This window comes from Tarenaya hassleriana, unplaced genomic scaffold (assembly GCF_000463585.1).
Source record: "Tarenaya hassleriana unplaced genomic scaffold, ASM46358v1 Cleome4, whole genome shotgun sequence".
Lineage (NCBI taxonomy): Eukaryota > Viridiplantae > Streptophyta > Magnoliopsida > Brassicales > Cleomaceae > Tarenaya > Tarenaya hassleriana.
The window spans coordinates 1,658,830-1,675,942 of record NW_010966881.1 but is presented as its reverse complement, the minus strand read 5'-3'; the positions used below and the strand labels follow the sequence as shown (position 1 = coordinate 1,675,942).

At 36.1% G+C, this 17,113-nt stretch overlaps 4 protein-coding genes across 4 annotated transcripts in view; 1 reads left to right on the top strand and 3 right to left on the bottom strand.

Moving 5' to 3' along the window:
* The window catches only part of LOC104823413, a 2,022-nt gene extending 785 nt beyond the window's left edge, over positions 1-1,237 (top strand). The window contains exons 3-6 of the mRNA XM_019203821.1: positions 1-48; positions 141-362; positions 434-536; positions 625-1,237. Coding sequence (XP_019059366.1) covers positions 1-48; positions 141-362; positions 434-536; positions 625-1,144 — 893 coding nt within the window. The 3' untranslated portion in view covers positions 1,145-1,237. The remainder of the gene's footprint in view (positions 49-140; positions 363-433; positions 537-624) is intronic.
* Positions 1,210-3,473, bottom strand: LOC104823414 (glucose-induced degradation protein 4 homolog). Its single transcript, XM_010554978.1, has 8 exons — positions 3,303-3,473; positions 3,139-3,197; positions 2,254-2,397; positions 2,080-2,153; positions 1,918-1,972; positions 1,771-1,833; positions 1,540-1,667; positions 1,210-1,444 (listed from the first exon to the last, which is right to left on the bottom strand). The coding sequence occupies exons 1-8, from the start codon at positions 3,346-3,348 to the stop codon at positions 1,366-1,368; spliced, it is 648 nt and encodes a 215-aa protein (XP_010553280.1). The 5' UTR covers positions 3,349-3,473; the 3' UTR covers positions 1,210-1,365.
* A 527-nt stretch (positions 3,474-4,000) lies between these two features.
* Positions 4,001-6,520, bottom strand: LOC104823412 (L-type lectin-domain containing receptor kinase IV.1-like). The gene is made up of 2 exons (XM_010554976.2): positions 6,064-6,520; positions 4,001-5,855 (listed from the first exon to the last, which is right to left on the bottom strand). The coding sequence occupies exons 1-2, from the start codon at positions 6,456-6,458 to the stop codon at positions 4,226-4,228; spliced, it is 2,025 nt and encodes a 674-aa protein (XP_010553278.1). The 5' UTR covers positions 6,459-6,520; the 3' UTR covers positions 4,001-4,225.
* A 7,966-nt stretch (positions 6,521-14,486) lies between these two features.
* LOC104824526 overlaps positions 14,487-17,113 on the bottom strand; it is a 2,976-nt gene continuing 349 nt past the window's right edge. The window contains exons 2-5 of the mRNA XM_010556628.1: positions 17,057-17,107; positions 16,253-16,643; positions 14,991-15,539; positions 14,487-14,705 (exon numbers count right to left, since the gene is read on the bottom strand). Of these exons, the coding sequence (XP_010554930.1) occupies positions 14,592-14,705; positions 14,991-15,539; positions 16,253-16,643; positions 17,057-17,107 (1,105 nt within the window). The 3' untranslated portion in view covers positions 14,487-14,591. The remainder of the gene's footprint in view (positions 14,706-14,990; positions 15,540-16,252; positions 16,644-17,056; positions 17,108-17,113) is intronic.

Sequence of the window (17,113 nt, the reverse complement as noted above, 5' to 3'; positions counted from 1 at the left end):
TGCTGGATGAGCTGCAGGAACACGTCGAATCTATTGATATGGCCAACGGTAAGTTTCACTCTTGTAGGGTCATGTATTCGTATCGAGATGCGTGTTTCGGATTTTTACGATATCGTCGTTTCGATCATCATAAATGGCAGATCTTCATTCAATCGGCGGTCTGGTCCCTCTCTTAAGTTATCTCACCAACTCCCACGCCAAGATTCGGGCAAAGGCAGCCGATGTCGTGACCACGATTGTCCAGAACAATCCGCGGAGTCAGCAGCTGGTTATGGAAGCCAACGGATTCGAGCCCTTACTGTCCAACTTCGTATCTGATCCCGACATTACTGTTCGGACCAAGTCACTCGGTGCAATATCTTGTAAGTTCCACCACTACATTTCCGATAATGTCCGAATCAGAAGTTTCTTTACCCGTGATTTCCTTTTGCAGCTCTCATCCGTCACAACCAACCCGGAATCTCAGCTTTCCGTCTCGCAAATGGCTACGCCGCCTTACGAGACGCCCTGGTCTCGGATGTCCCGAGATTCCAACGGTAATAGTTCCTTTCCAAACAAAACTGGATGTAATGGTCATTTCATTCTTGTATTCACAAGTTTCTGTACCTTTTTTTCCTTTTTCAGAAAAGCCCTGAACTTGATTCACTATCTTCTCCGGGAGAGCAACTCGGACTGCAAAATCGTCAAAGATCTCGGGTTTCCTCGTGTAATGATCCACCTTGCCTCTAATGATGACATGGAAATCCGGGAATTTGCTCTCCGAGGCCTACTCGAGCTCGCCCGTGAGGAATCTGACAGGAGAAGCATCAGAAATCTAGGCAGAGTAGACTCGAAATTGAAACAGCTTCTCGAGGAGAGAATCCAAGGGATCATCCACATGTCACCTGAAGATCAATCTGCGGTTAGAGAAGAGAGACAGCTTTTGGATACCCTCTGGAGCATATATTACGAAGAACCGTCGGGTCTGAGGGAGAAAGGGCTTGTCTTCCTCCCTGGCGATGATGAACTGCCGCCCGATGTGGTCAGCCACCGGTTTGAACCGCCTCTTCGAGCTTGGGCTGCAAATCGTCACGAGAACTCGCCTCCCGGTACTTCCACGGAGGAAGAACCATCAGCTCCCTTACTTCTAGGGCCTGCGCCATGATATTCTTTTTATGGTATCCGATCTGATTCTCTGTAGGAAAAACCAAACTCAAGTTCAGGGGACCATGAACCCTTTTAATATTTGTTGCATTCATGAGCTTTTAATAGTCATGTGCACTGTCCTTCTGAATACTGAAACGGGACAAGGTGAAATCTAAGAACATGACAGTTTTGAAATGGCATCCAAGGAAAATTAGCGATGCTTCGACGATTTTTGTCGCATTACTGCAACTCGTAAGAAGAAAAGCTGAAGCCGGATCTTCCTTCGTTCACAGTTTTCAGCTCCAGCTTCTGAAATGGGCTGGCAAGGAAAATTGATTGCATGAGATTTTACTATTTTTCCAACCATAATGATAAGATTTTTGGGGGAATTGACAAGGAATAAGGTTTACTCACCTGCTGTTAGGATCATAATAGAAGCCGCTGATGGAGCCGTCGCTGCAAGAGAAGCATACATAGTAAAAGCCAGCTATCGTTAATCCACAATCTGTGCCAACGTTCACAAAGTATTGTTCTTTCCATCGCTGTAACATCAGAATGAACCAAATGGCAAGAATGGTAAGAACCGAGTACTGAGTATAACTTCAGATTTCAGTTACAGGGAAAATGATATGGATATGAAGCTACCATAAAAATGTATGGATAGTTGTTAAGGTCCAAACTTCTGCCACCATCAGCCTCCATTTGGCCCTGAAGAATATTCAAGAAACTGTACGGTTCAGTAGACGTCATTTACCGTATGTATGCAGAAAGGCCGAGTTATTAGGTCCTTACCTGAAGCGGTGAGAAGGACGGGAACTTTGACCAGTGCCTCAGATCATCATCCCTCCTGTGACAACAATTTTCAAATTAATTCCTGACAAGAAACCATTTTGAAAAGCAAAATTCAGGTTTTGACTAAAGAGCTGATTCGAAGAAATCGGGTATGGTACATACGTGGCTTCCCATTTCCCGGTGTAGAAAGTATAATTCTTCGTATCAACAATCTCTCCTTCCCAGAATGTTATGACCTGACACATGAAGGCAATGCCAATGATCAAGAATTCAATTCTCAGAATCGTCTCTTCCCACATGAAAATGGATCAGAGAGAACTCATAAGAAGTGCTTACAGGAGTGTCTGCCATCGGAACGTTCAGTGCTTCCATAGTGCCACAAAGATAGCCTTGTTGAAGATCAATCCCCTGTATCCGAACATTAACTCTCCAAGCTTCTTCCTTCTGTTGATTAGAGACGTTCTGTGTACCGGAAAACGCCTGCAGCACAAAATACATTTAAGTTTGAAGATTTCAATTCAATCCGCACGTCTTATGAGTTCGAATTCTAAAAAGGGAAATAAATCAACACATAGCTTTTGTTCATGCATGGCTAAGTATGAAAAAAATCATACACTTGCAGCTTCTGTCTAGTCGTGTGATACTGTGATTCCCATTGGAAAATGCTTAGCAGACGTTTATGAAGCACAATTTCCATTACTAATGCCATCAATCGATTCAATGAAGGAGAAAAAAAGTTGGTCACTCCTCGTTATTCTAGCATTACCACACCAATGCCGAAACAGACTTTTCGCCTCCACGCACAATTCGTATGCAAATTATTCGGCGAAGAAAAAGGGCAGATTAGATATATGCAAATAATTCCGGTACATCCAAACATTGAAAAACGCAATCTTCGATGCTGGGATTTTTCTTCCATTCATCGCTAAGCGTCATCGAAACCACGATTCAAGAACTTTCCTTTTAGTCCTTGCAAATAACGTCACCCCCTCCACTGTATCCACACTCAGTGACTAAGCAAACCCTTATGAAGAAGAACTTCCATAATCTTAGCGATCAATCCATTCAATTATCAAGAACAACCAAGTTGGTGACCCTTGTGATTCTGAGTAATTTAGAACAATCAACTAATCGCCTTCACCTAGAACCATGATTTTCACCTCTACACGTAATCTCGCGTAATTACAACAAAGCATACGAAAAGAGTTTGCTTCTTTATACCTGACCGGCACTCAGAAGCGAACTAGGTGGAAGTGGAGACCTGTCCCCAGGATTCGTTCCTAGCAAAATCAGAACACGTATTTTAACTCACGTGGAAGAGATGCCGATGGAGAAAAATCGGAATCAACCTAACCCTAAATCCCAGTGAAGAAGGAAGGTAGCACCTGAAAGCTGAGCAGGTGGGTTATCCTCCACGACTCTCACCGGCATTTCTTCTCCTTCTCCGGCGTCGGATCGATCCCACTGTGCGTCCGGGGGTAAAATTTCCGTTCTCCTGTTCGGTTCGCGAGGAAATTCCAATCGCAGAGAGGATTTTTATCGGTTGGGCCATTATAACCACGGGAAATGGTCTGGGAGCCCAAAATTCTGAAGAAATGTTAAAAAAGGACTAATAATTTTTTTAAAAAAGAAATTGTATATAAATATTTAAAATTTTATAAAAATCCTAAATAAATAATTGAATTATAACATTTTCAATTTTTTAAAAATTCTATAAAAATTTTTAAAAATTGAAATAAATCCGAAGTTTAGATATTTTTCAAGGTAAATTTCGTTAACGAATTTAGATTTATTTAAAACATTTTAAAATTTTATTTATTTCTATAATTTTTTTGAAAAGCTCATATATTTATAGTAATACTAATAAGTAAAGAATTCAAAGAAATCAGCATTCTCTTTTCTCCTCAAGCTTTTAGAATTAGTTGGATCCACTTAAGGCCCATAAAAGTATAATAATTTTAGATCTTGATTCTTGATTCTTTCGAACATATCTTGCCTTTTTTTCCCGACAGATAGGATATAAAGTATTCTAAACTCAATTAGATATAAGTTTTTTTTGTATAAGTAATAAAAAAAAATTATATATAAAAAACTGAACACGAGTCCGCTCAACTATCATTATAATTAATCATCACATACATAGAAAGATGGCCCAAAATCGGGAGAAAATGCACATGTATTCAACTATATGACAAAATCTATCTCGTGTGACATCCAAATGACCAAAACCACTTTTAAAATTTGCTAACAAAGCGCTCAATATATCCAACATGTTACGAAACGACCCCAAACATTTCTGAAGTTACAATCACCTCCCTCCCGATAGCAGGGAATCAGCAATTGAGGAAGTCCCCGTGAACCCTCTAAACGCCGACGAAGCATACGACATGGCTACATCGCTAAACCCATCTCGACCCGTCAGCATCAATCCACTTTCCGACACATCCAACGGCGACAAATCCGGCAACGAGGATTCTCCTTGTAGATAATGAAGAACCTGTCTCATACTTGGTCTTGCCCTAGGATCGGAGTGTGAACAGAGTAACCCTAGTTTCAGAACCAGTTCCACTTCTTTCGGATCATAATCTGATCCAAAGTTCGGATCTTTAGCATCCAAGATGTTTCCTCTGTACCAAAACCCGAAAACCCAATCCACGAGCAAGAACGTTTCTTCATTACCGCTGCGCATTTCAATGGGTCGTCTTCCACAGGCAACCTCGAGAAGAAAAGCTCCGAATGCGAAGACGTCCGTACAAGTTGTGGCTTTTCCGGTTCTCGTATGCTCTGGAGCTAAGTAACCTATGGTTCCGACCACGTGTGTTGTCTGAGGATCCGACCCGTGATCGTACAAACGGGCCAACCCGAAATCGCCTAATCTCCCGTTGAGTTCTGCGTCTAAGAGAACGTTACTGGCTTTAACGTCACGATGAACAACTACTTGCTCCCATTCGTCGTGGAGATAGGTTAAACCAGAGGCTACTCCCTTTATGACCTTAAACCTCTGTCTCCAATCGAGGGTTACCTCTGGATTGTTGTACAAGTACCTGTCCAAGCTTCCATTCGGCATGTAATCGTAAACCAGAAGAAGCTCTCCTCTCCGGCGACAGTATCCTAATAAAGGGACTAGGTTCCGGTGGCTCATCCGACCAATACTTACGATCTCAGCCACGAACTCTTTCATCCCCTGTCGGGATTCGTGCGAGACTCTCTTCACTGCGATCTCCAGTTTCGTTGTGGGCATAATTCCTCTGTAAACTCTTCCGAATCCTCCAGATCCGAGAAGCTCCTTCTCTTTGAACCCTTTTGTCGCGTAGTACAAGTCCCTGAATCTGAACCTGTTCTTTCCAAACTCTTTTTCCCAGTCATCGAGCTCTTCAGCAAACTTTCTCTTCCTGGATACGATGAAGAACCCAAGAAAGATTGACGAAAATATCAAGAACAGGGCGATCAACGGTACACCGAACTTGTAGAACTCGAGAATTTTTCTGGGTCCGATCCGAGGAAGCTTTGGAAGCTTCGACAAGATCAATGGAGGTGACTCGCCGTTGACCCGGAAGCTCCATCCAAGAACATAGTGTTTCGAGAGAACAGAACCCGTCGAAGACGAGAAACCCACATACATATTCTCGAACAGAATCGGAGAAAGATCTCTAACCAGAGACAAAAGCGGTTTCTTGGGCTTATCCACGTTGAAAGGAGCCATCGTTACATCGATTCGCTTCGCAGGGCCATCGTAATCGATCCAGACCTGCATCGGTTTACGACTGATCATGCTCAGATTTACGAACCGGCCGGTTACATCCCAATAACCGGCCGGTTCAGCCTCCACCGATCTTAGCCCATTGATGTCGATTCCGATATGGTTATCGTTGATATCTCCGAACTCGCTGCTCAGAATCGTGTCGAGCTCGACGGCGAAAAAAAACAATAAATTCGTACTGGTCGGAGCCAACATGGTGGAGTACATTGATGACTTTGGGAGAGTGATGTGGTCCCACGTGAGAGATTGGTCAAAACTCGTGGACGAAATGTAGACCCCACTCGATTCGTGGAAGCTCCTGATTGCTACAACCGTTGATTTTGAAGTCAACGGTAAGATTTTGTTTCGGTCTACGATTGGTCGCGTAGATTTGTACGTATCTGAACAAACCAAAGACTTTTGAGATCGTATCACGTTGTATGTATCCCAGAAGAGCGCCTGGGAGGCCTCTGGTCTGAGCAACGACAAAGGCGATTCCATGGCCGCTAAGTGAGGTGATGTCGGAAACTATGGCGAAGACGAAGGTGGTGGAGAAGGATAAAACGCTGTCGTTTTGGGAGGACTTGAACCGGACCGGTTCGGTATAGAAGGCGTGACCGGTTTGCTGTCTGGTTGCGTTGGTTAAGCGTAAGAGACCGTTGGATGTGACGACGGCGACTCCTTCTAGGGTTAGGTTTGTCACTGGACGGAATCCATTGTAGGTGAAGTTGAGATCTTGGGATGATGATTTTAGAGTTTGGAGGATGAAGAAGAAGAAGAAGAAGGTGAGCTTCACGATCATGGCGGCTGCTATTTCTTTTTTTTTTTTACTGGTTTTTATTTTTAAGGAGAATAATGAATTATGAAATGGGAATATTTATTGAGAAAAAAGAGTGGAAAAGTCGTCAATAGTTGATTGGTGGGGACGACTTCGAATGAACGTGACATTCTCTAGAGGGGAAGGTTCCATGTGGTGTTCAATTATTTATTAATTTAAATTTTTTTAAAATTTAAATTTAAATTTTATTTTTCATGACCGGTATCTAATCGCTTTTGAGTTTGAGGTGGTAAGACCAATATAAATGTTAATTATGAAATGGGACAATTTCTTTTTCCCATTTGTGTTAAAATCATCAAATGTTTTCATCTATACATGAAATGATTATAGTAATATGCTTGTTTACAACTTATTATAATCTTAATTCTTACTTTTGCTTATTATAATCTTAATCTCTGTACACGCAATTCGCTAATTTTTTTCCATCCTAGTTGGACAGACAAAATACCAGAGATAAGCACTTACTCTCGACGGCTGAGATTAACCTATAGCTATATCCGACGGCTATCGTTTGATCAGAAGGGAAGGAAAATGATTGCATCAGAAACAAGATAATGTGTAGAAACATATTCCATTACAATATTTTTCTTTTACAGAGTATCATAAGGAATCAATGGATATCTATTTTCTGCTGATTTCATAACACACAAACACACACACATATATATATACATATTTATCCATGTATGTATAGATCCGATAATCATGGGTAAAATGAACATATTGTCTAAATAAATTTATGTAAAAAACAAATTTGTGGGTTTACGTCAAGACTCAACAACAATACAGTTTGCAATGTTTTTCCAGATTAAATCATGAATGTTTGAAAATGGTGTCATTTCTCTTAATTGATGTGTAAAATTAAAATATGTTTTATATATGAACCGTCATTGAAACGTGCAAACTTGTGATTAAAAATACGTTTTGAAACTATCATATTTTTTGTTATATACAAAATTATTATTTACTTAAATACGGCAATATAATTCTATTATTTTCAATATACTATTTCTTAAAATTTTGGACTGATATTCATTACTTTCCATAACAGTAGATAACTATGCTTCTATTTGTGATTTTTATAACCCGTATTCCGCTGTAGATGTTGCGTTCTATGGATAACGAAAATCATAATTGTAAAATCTTGAATTTGTAGAAATTTAAAATTGTGATTCATTAAAAATTTAGGTACTTATTTGATATTTTTGTAAAATTGAGGAATTTATTTGAGATTTTTTTATTTTAAAATCTTGATAAAAAAAATGAAGCTATATGTTGGTCCATGTGATATAGATAAAAAAATAATAATAGATTGATTCGTGCGGGCTACTATACAAAGTGGGATAAAAAGATAATTTTTTTATAGGTTTGTTTTTAGTTTTATTAATTATTACTTATATATATATATATAATTGTTAATGTATAGATTTTGGAGATATTTAAAATATTATTCGAAATAGTATTTAAAAGTAAAAATGATGCCGATTAATGGAAATAATAAGTTTATTATTTTGATTTTTATTTTCTATGTTATATTTTATAATTTATTTTTTCTTTAAATGATCTAGTTAATTTTATTGCGATTGATTTAATAAATAATTTTTTTAATCTGAAACGTACGTTTAGAACAAATATTTTTATAGCATATTGGATCATTTATAAATGATTTGTTTATTTGGAAGTTATACAATTTGGATTAAAATTGGCTACTCTCAGTCTCAGCCCATTTATAAAATTGGATATATATTGATAATAAACTTAAAAAAACAATAAATTCGTACTGGTCGGAGCCAACATGGTGGAGTACATTGATGACTTTGGGAGAGTGATGTGGTCCCACGTGAGAGATTGGTCAAAACTCGTGGACGAAATGTAGACCCCACTCGATTCGTGGAAGCTCCTGATTGCTACAACCGTTGATTTTGAAGTCAACGGTAAGATTTTGTTTCGGTCTACGATTGGTCGCGTAGATTTGTACGTATCTGAACAAACCAAAGACTTTTGAGATCGTATCACGTTGTATGTATCCCATATGTTGATTCACGGATTTGTATGGCTGTCCAATTAAGGCAATATTGAAATTAGAATGTTGAAAATGAAGTTTTACAGTATAATAAAAAAAATTAATTTGGAAATTAAATAGGGACAAACTAACAAAATCATCAACTATTAATTTTAAGCAAAAAAAACCATTAATTATATAAAATTTGTTATAAAAAATCATCAATTATTAATTTTTATAAAAAAATTAATCATCTATCTACAAAATATTTTTTTAAAAAAATTTATAAAATTTAAAGAAAAACATATATAAATTATATAATTCTAAAAATCACAATAAAAACATAATATTTATTTAAATTTATTATATCATAATATTTAAAATTTATATAAATATTTATAAATATCAATCTTTATATAATAAATTTGTATACAGATATTCTATTTAAAATTCAGTATATTTTATTGGTTGTAAATATGAAATTTAAAATTTTATTATATGTTTGTAACGACCCGAGGCCGCTACGAATTGTCGAAACTGTCCTCACACAGCAACCTGAGACCTTTCAGCGTGTTTTGTTCTCACTCCACGTAAACCGAGACACTTCCCGGTAGGTCACCCATACTGAGATTGCTCCAGAACCATCACGCTTAACTTTGGAGTTCTCTCGGGATAGTCAACCAAAAAGGTAGGTGCACCTTGTTGCTATGAGTAGCTCAACTAATTCTTTTATGTTATCTTAGACCGTATAGTCTCATACCTATACAGCCCTCGGATCTCTCTCATTCCGGTGCGTTCGATTCATCCCTGTACCCCCTACCCAGAATCTCGTCAGGAGCCGCCCCTTGTCCGTGCCTCTGCACCGGCAATCACTCTCCGCCCTCCTACGGTACTTTGGGTTGTCATAGACCCACCAGCTTCCGCCTGGTTCGTCCTCGAACCACACCGTACTGGGAGAGTACCGGCTCTGATACCATCTGTAACGACCCGAGGCCACTACGAATTGTCGAAACTGCCCTCACACAACAACCTGAGACCTTTCAGCGTGTTTTGTTCTCACTCGCACGCATACCGAGACACTTCCCAGTAGGTCACCCACCCTGAGATTGCTCCAGAGCCAGCACGCTTAACTTTGGAGTTCTCTCGGGATAGTCAACCAAAAAGGTAGGTGCACCTTGTTGCTATGAGTAGCTCAACTAATTCTTTTATGTTATCTTAGACCGTATAGTCTCATACCTATACAGCTCTCGGATCTCTCTCATTCCAGTGTGTTCGATTCATCCCTGTACCCCCTACCCAGAAGCTCGTCAGGAGCCGCCCCTTGTCCGTGTCTCTGCACCGGCAATCACTCTCCGCCCTCCTACGGTACTCTGGGTTGTCACAGGCCCACCATCTTCCGCCTGGTTCGTCCTCGAACCACACCGTACTGGGAGAGTACCGGCTCTGATACCATCTGTAACGACCCGAGGCCGCTACGAATTGTCGAAACTGCCATCACACAGCAACCTGAGACCTTTCAGCGTGTTTTGTTCTCACTCGCACGCATACCGAGACACTTCCCAATAGGTCACACATCCTGAGATTGCTTCAGAGCCAACACACTTAACTTTGGAGTTCTCTCGGGATAGTCAACCAAAAAGATAGGTGCACCTTGTTGCTATGAGTAGCTCAACTAATTCTTTTATGTTATCTTAGACCGTATAGTCTCATACCTATACAGCCCTCGGATCTCTCTCATTCCGGTGTGTTCGATTCATCCCTGTACCCCCTACCCAGAAGCTCGTCAGGAGTCGCCCCTTGTCCGTGCCTCTGCATCGACAATCACTCCCCGCCCTCCTACGGTACTCAGGGTTGTCACAATGTTACTATTTGATATGATGTAAATTGATTACATTTTATTGGTTATAGGTTTCTATATTTAAAATAGAATGTGTTTTGAAATTTTCAAATAGTTGATGATTTTTTATTAAAATTATTTTATAAAACTATTAAAAAATTAAAATGATAATTTGAAATCTCTATAATAATAATATATAATAGAATTTTAAATATAATATTTACAACCAATACAATATACTCAATTTATAATCTATTAATATTAATATACATTTTTATATTTTAATAAATAAAGTTTTTTTAAAATTAATAATTGATGACTTTTTTATAACAAATTTAAAGTGAAAATTGTTTTAAAAAAATTTATATAGTTAATGGTCTTTTTTGTTCAAAATTAATAGTTGATGGTTTTTCTATGATGAATTTTAAGTAGAAGGTTTTTTTGGTGTAAATAAAAAACTTGAATATTTTTTTTTGGGTTTGTCCCAATTAAATAAATTGAGATTTTATAGAAAAAATCTAAACGGAAAACCTACATTCGAAAAAAAAAAGCTGTTATAAAAACAATTCTCCCACATTGTTGTTCTGTCGTATTGTAACAATAACATGATCATAAGATAACTGATTATATTATATATTAAAAGCATTAATCGTTATATCATGATTATAACATGCATCATAATGACTGTGATGATAATTAACTATACTAAGATCATTAATTATCTTATCACTAATATATTAAATATGTTATTTGATAGAGTTCATATATTAAATCTAAAACTGTTTTAAATAATATACTTTTAGAAAAATTGTTTTGGGTGCTTTATGTTTTAAATATACATCGTAAAATTGAAAGGGAAGGTAAACTTGCAAAAAATAAACTAAATTATAAAAACTTGTCTACTGCTAAGAAAAGTTGTTATATTGGCTAAGAGCAAATAAATTTATTTAAAACTTCTGCTAAGAAAAATTATTATGTTTTCTAAGCACAAATAATTATATTTAAAGTTATGTAACACATTATTTATATATTTAATAGTTTATAATATCAACAGATATTTCCTACCACATTAATAAAATTTAAAGCATAGAAGATTGTCGGAAAACAATAGAGAATTGCGTCCAAGGCTGTGGATTGAGTCAACCCACGAGCTACGATTTTGTTTAATGACAAGCAAAACGACTACGCATTTTAATATATATTGAAAACTATAGAAAACAACCGAGTATTTTGATAAATAATAGATAAAAAAATAACAGACCAACGGTAAATTTGGATTTGTTACTTTTTATTAACATATTAAGCAAGACATCTTATTTAATTATACATATTCTAATATTAATCTAAAAAATAAATCAATATCATATATTGACTGCTATACTATTCATGACAAATTGAAATCAAACTAATTCTCTGCAATATATATATATATATATATATATATATATATATAATTCAATTTCATTTTATGTCTATATTGGATGCTAAAAAAAAGTGTAAATGGAATCCCACTTTGTCTAACAATAGCTCCTTACCAGTAATATTTTTTTTTAAATTAATAGTACAAGGTCCAGTAGATTAAGAACGTCGTTCTTGTGTGTCTTTATTACCATTTTGGACCAACCTCGAAGATTCCTTAATTAAATAGCATAGGGTCGCACTCAATTACCTATGCGTGTAAAATTGTCGTCTTCCATTTTTTTTTATTCTATAAACAGTACGATTAATTAATTATATTTTATTACCTTAGAAATGAGCCATGATATTATATCGGTGGAATTACATTTCAAGAATAATCAAAATTTTATTACACAAAGTATTTAAAGGTACACCAATGATTACTGAATTTGATATTAATTACAACTTATGAATTATATGAAAAAGAATGCATAAAATAAGTATAATATCATATAAACTATGCTTTTGAATTTGACAGGCTGGACCCTAGTTTTGTTTGATCTCTCTAACCCACCTACGCAAAATGAGCCCAAACTATACTATAATAGTCAACCATCTACCAAATTATATATATATATATATATATATATATAAAATATATATCAATCATATGGTCTCGATATCTCTTTTTCGTATCTATTTTGTTACATTATAAATAAGGCATTATATCGATCAAATTACATACAAAGAATACATGGGAACTTTTGTACGGTATTCCAGTTATTAGTGAATTTAAAATTTGTATTACTAATGAATTTATATGTCTCATCTGGACTATATACAATTTTATATATATATATATATATATATATATATATATATATTGTATACATAATTCATATCCAGTCATAATTTTATTATTTTCACAAACAATTTATATGAATTTGATTTTTAAAGATCATATCTACTATTGGTTCAATAAAACTATAATATTTTAGTTGGTTCAATTCAATTCTCCTATACCTAAATGTTGAGCTCTGATCTCTATGGGCTGAAACGGAAATGGGCCATTAGTATGGGCCTTAGTTGTGAGGAAATCAGACATGGTAACATGTTCCATTGTAAAAAGACTGGTCGTCCTGACGTTTATAAAGATTACGAGTTTTTTGGAGTTGAAAGACTATTTACCATATAAATAAAATAATTAATTATAAATTTTCAAAATATAATTTAATTTAACTTATTTTCTAAATAAAAACTAAAGGTTCAACTGGTTCTACCGCAGCGGTTGCGGTTGTGGGTGACGGCGTTTTCAGAACGTTTGATTGCGATTATGAATGATAAGTACTGACTGGTTAATAAGTTGTTGTTGGCAGTGATTGCGGGTGGGTGCGGTTAGAAGTGAATGGTTCGTTGCGGTTGCGGTTGCGTTTTGATATAAATTATAAAAAAATATTATTTTAAAATAATTTTTTATAATAATTTTAATTAAATTTTTAGTATCATTTGATAAAAGATTATTTACTAAATTTATAATAATTAAATAATAAATTTAAAATATAAATATTATCAATTTAATTTATTTTAAATTAAAAAAATAATTTTATTATAAAAATTATTAAAAATAATCATTATTAAATCTAAAAAGTATACTATTATATATTTTTTATTAAAATATAATACTAAAAAATAATATCAAATCATAACACTAAACAAAATCATCATAAATATATATATTAGAGTTTTATATAATTTTTAATGAAGATATTTTAGTTTTTTTTGTCAAAACGCCGGAAACCGCTACCAAAACGCAAAATAGAATCTGCGATTAGAAAACACAAGTTTGGTTGCGGTTGCGGATGGTTGCGATTCAACCAGTCAGTTTTTCAATCGCCTGTAACCGCCGGAAATCACAACCGCTTCGTTTGCGGGTAACGGCGGTGCAACCAGTCGCCCCCTAATTTTGTTTTACATGTTTTTATTGCGATTGTGTTGTGATTAAATTAATCCGGTTGACAAGAATGTAAATACCGCGTTTACAACATAGTGCGCAGGAGTATCAACCGGACCAGCTCAAATCGGGATATAGTGCCTAGGGTGTTAATCACACCGATCCAATTCTTTTTGGACCTATATAACTAAGGCCGGTCCTATATATTTCGGATTCAGATCAAGTCGCATCGGTCTGGATTGGTCGACATAATTTTTTTTCCTTTTTCTGTTTAAATTATCGAGCTTTTCGGATTGGTCTGAATCGAATCCCAAATCCGATTTGAGTCCGACCCGAAATACGTCGTGTGGTATATATGTGCATAGTACATGCTATTGGTCTTCAAAACCGTACATTTTATATTTATTTTGTGTGTAGTATTATAGGACATGGATAATGTATGCACCAGAAGGAAAAATCAAAATGCTTTCCTAGATTTTTTTATAAGGAATTTGGTGATTCATAGCATTATACATTCATTTGCAACGTATACATTGAAATGAGAATTGGAAAATATTTAGGATAAGATTTAGTAACGAATACATTATATATATACATATACAAAATGTATCTAAAATTTGAATAAATGAATGTAAATAGAAAATGTATCCATTTGTAATTTTGTATGATACATAGAGATGATAATTTTATTAACTGTATGTGTAATTGGAGGATAGACACCTCAATCGAAATTAAAGTCTCTGAATAAATAACCGAGTGAAATTTTATTTTAAAAAATAAAACTCCGATTACAGTCAGTATTTACATAAACAAAAATATGTAGTTCGCCTATTGCTTTTGTAGTTTATAGAATTGAGAAAAAAACGACGTCGTTTACTCACCAGATAGTTATACGGCACCGTTTCTATGCTACAAAGGAGGAGACACGCTTTCGAAAGAATTGCAATTTCTGATGGTCACGTTCACAGCATTCTCTGCGTCACCTCCGCCGCTGATCACCTCGCAGCATTGCCTACGTGGCGCCTGTTCGTTCATTCACCACGTAATTACTTATATCTAATTATCATTACCATGTATATATATATATATATATATATATATGTATAGACGCCTAAATATTTCTATACAAGACCGGCTAATAACACTAATTTTCATTTTCAAATATATATACCCACACCACACATATATCTCATCATGTATTTACTGCTTTAAATTTCAATATCAATTTTATCAAACTGGGTATATTCATACATACATATATATATATATATATATATATATATATATATGGCGAGAGACGCTCCATACCTTTTTCCATACGTCTGACGTCATCTTGGTGGCAGTGACGTCGATGAACTCAACGGCCGAGGCGCGAGAATACGCCGGCGAGCCCTCACACTGCTGCTCATTCGAATCCGCGTGCTTCCTGTAAGTAGTCAACGTCTGACCCGACCCGAGTTCGTAAACCCGATCCAAGAAATAAACGATGGGTCTCCCACACGGGTCGTCGCTAAGGGGTCGGGTATCGAACGTGAATGGCTCCGTGGTCGAATCCTTCCACGACCTGAACGTTAGGACCGCCGTCTCGACCTCTTTGGCCGTGAGAATCGACGGATAAATCTGGACGGCGTAGCCCCATGAGATGGACAAGGACAAGTTCCGGGTCCGGTCGTAGCAGAAGCTGTGTTGGAGGATCCGATTGGGGTCGGTTCTGAATGAGGTGACGAGTCGCTTCAGCGAGTCGACTCGGGACGTGGAGGGGAAAATCGGGTCGACGTAGTCGAGGTGGTGGAGTGAGACCAGTGGGGCCAGGGGGTGTGCCGAGAGCAGACCGAACGGGTTGCCACGTATGTCCACCTGAAAGTCAACGGTTGAATAATGAGAGAAATAGAATAAAATAAAATTGTTATCTCCGGATTCTGTGGTCTAAATATTAGGGAACAATATCCATTTGGTTACATGAAATGGAATGGATGTCTTGTGTACTGAATTTGACAACAAAATATTCGGCAGTAAATTACAAAAAAAAAAAATGTCAAGTAGATATTGATTATTTCCGGGTTTTTTTTTAATCTAAATAAATATTAAGAGACTTTCAATTTAATTATATTTTTTAGTGTGAAATTAATAGTCACATTGGTTATAACATTAAATTTATGGTGATTATTAATTTACCATATTTACCATAAAACTATTATAAATTTAATATTATAATCAATGTGAATAATATATGACCAGACTATAATTATGAATATATGGTCAACAGAAGAAAATTATGGATTAAAATCAAAATAGTATATGGAGGGAATTTTTTATAATCTACCAAAACATATGATTCACAAAAAAACAAAAAAGAAAAATTATTGCGTGGGTAAATTGCAAGAAGAAAACGGAAGAAAATATTTATTGTTTTTCTCTTTTTTGGCCAATAAACCGGATATATCCCATCTACCAAATCCGTATTTACATTTGACAGTAATTTATAAAATCTTTAAATCCCAATTTTCTACCCCAAAAAAAAACGTAAACAATAGTATCTGAAATTAAAAGAGGGAAAACGACAAACATACCTGGTGAAACCCTAGCTCCTTGGTCATGGGAACTCCAATCTCACTAATACAACCTTGGATCTTCTGGTCGGACCCATAAAACGATGCGTATCGATCTATACATCCGTCGAGTATCCGTACGAGTTCGGTGGCCAACGGATAACTGATGGCGATTCCCCCGCCGCCGTACGCCATGGCGTACGAATGAACAACGTCTTGTTCTACACTTTCTGAGTTTCCCCCGATGTAATACATCTGGTTATGATCGTACTTGTTCAGAACAGTTACAAGGTTATCCAGAAAGAACACTGTATCGTCGTCTCCCATCACGAACCATCTCACGTTCTTTAACCCTAATTCGAAGGTCTCCTTCACGATTCTCGCCATTCTTATGGCAGATCTCGAACCATACCTATGGAAAAAAGATAACATTACAGATACATGCATACATATATATATATATATATATATATATGTATATACATTGTTCACAAGATCATGCGTATGAATATATAAAATGTACCAATTACGCAGTTTTCGGGTAATTTTTGTAATGTATAACGTTGTAATTAGTCAAGATTCACACTATTAACTTGATATATATGATTAGTGTCAAGTCGCATATACGATTTAATGAATCTATAGATATGATGCAGATTTTGGGTGGTTTTTGTAACCAATCGGTAGAGATTCACACAATTCGATATAGGTTGGATTAGTGTTGAATCGTATATACGTTTAGTAAATCTAAATATAATCAGAATTCAAAGAATGCAATCATATATATATATATACATGATGGAGGTAGAGGAAGCACAATAGTACCAGCATGTGTAACTGAACCGGGAGGTATCGCCAGAGATCCGGTACGGCGGGGGAGGG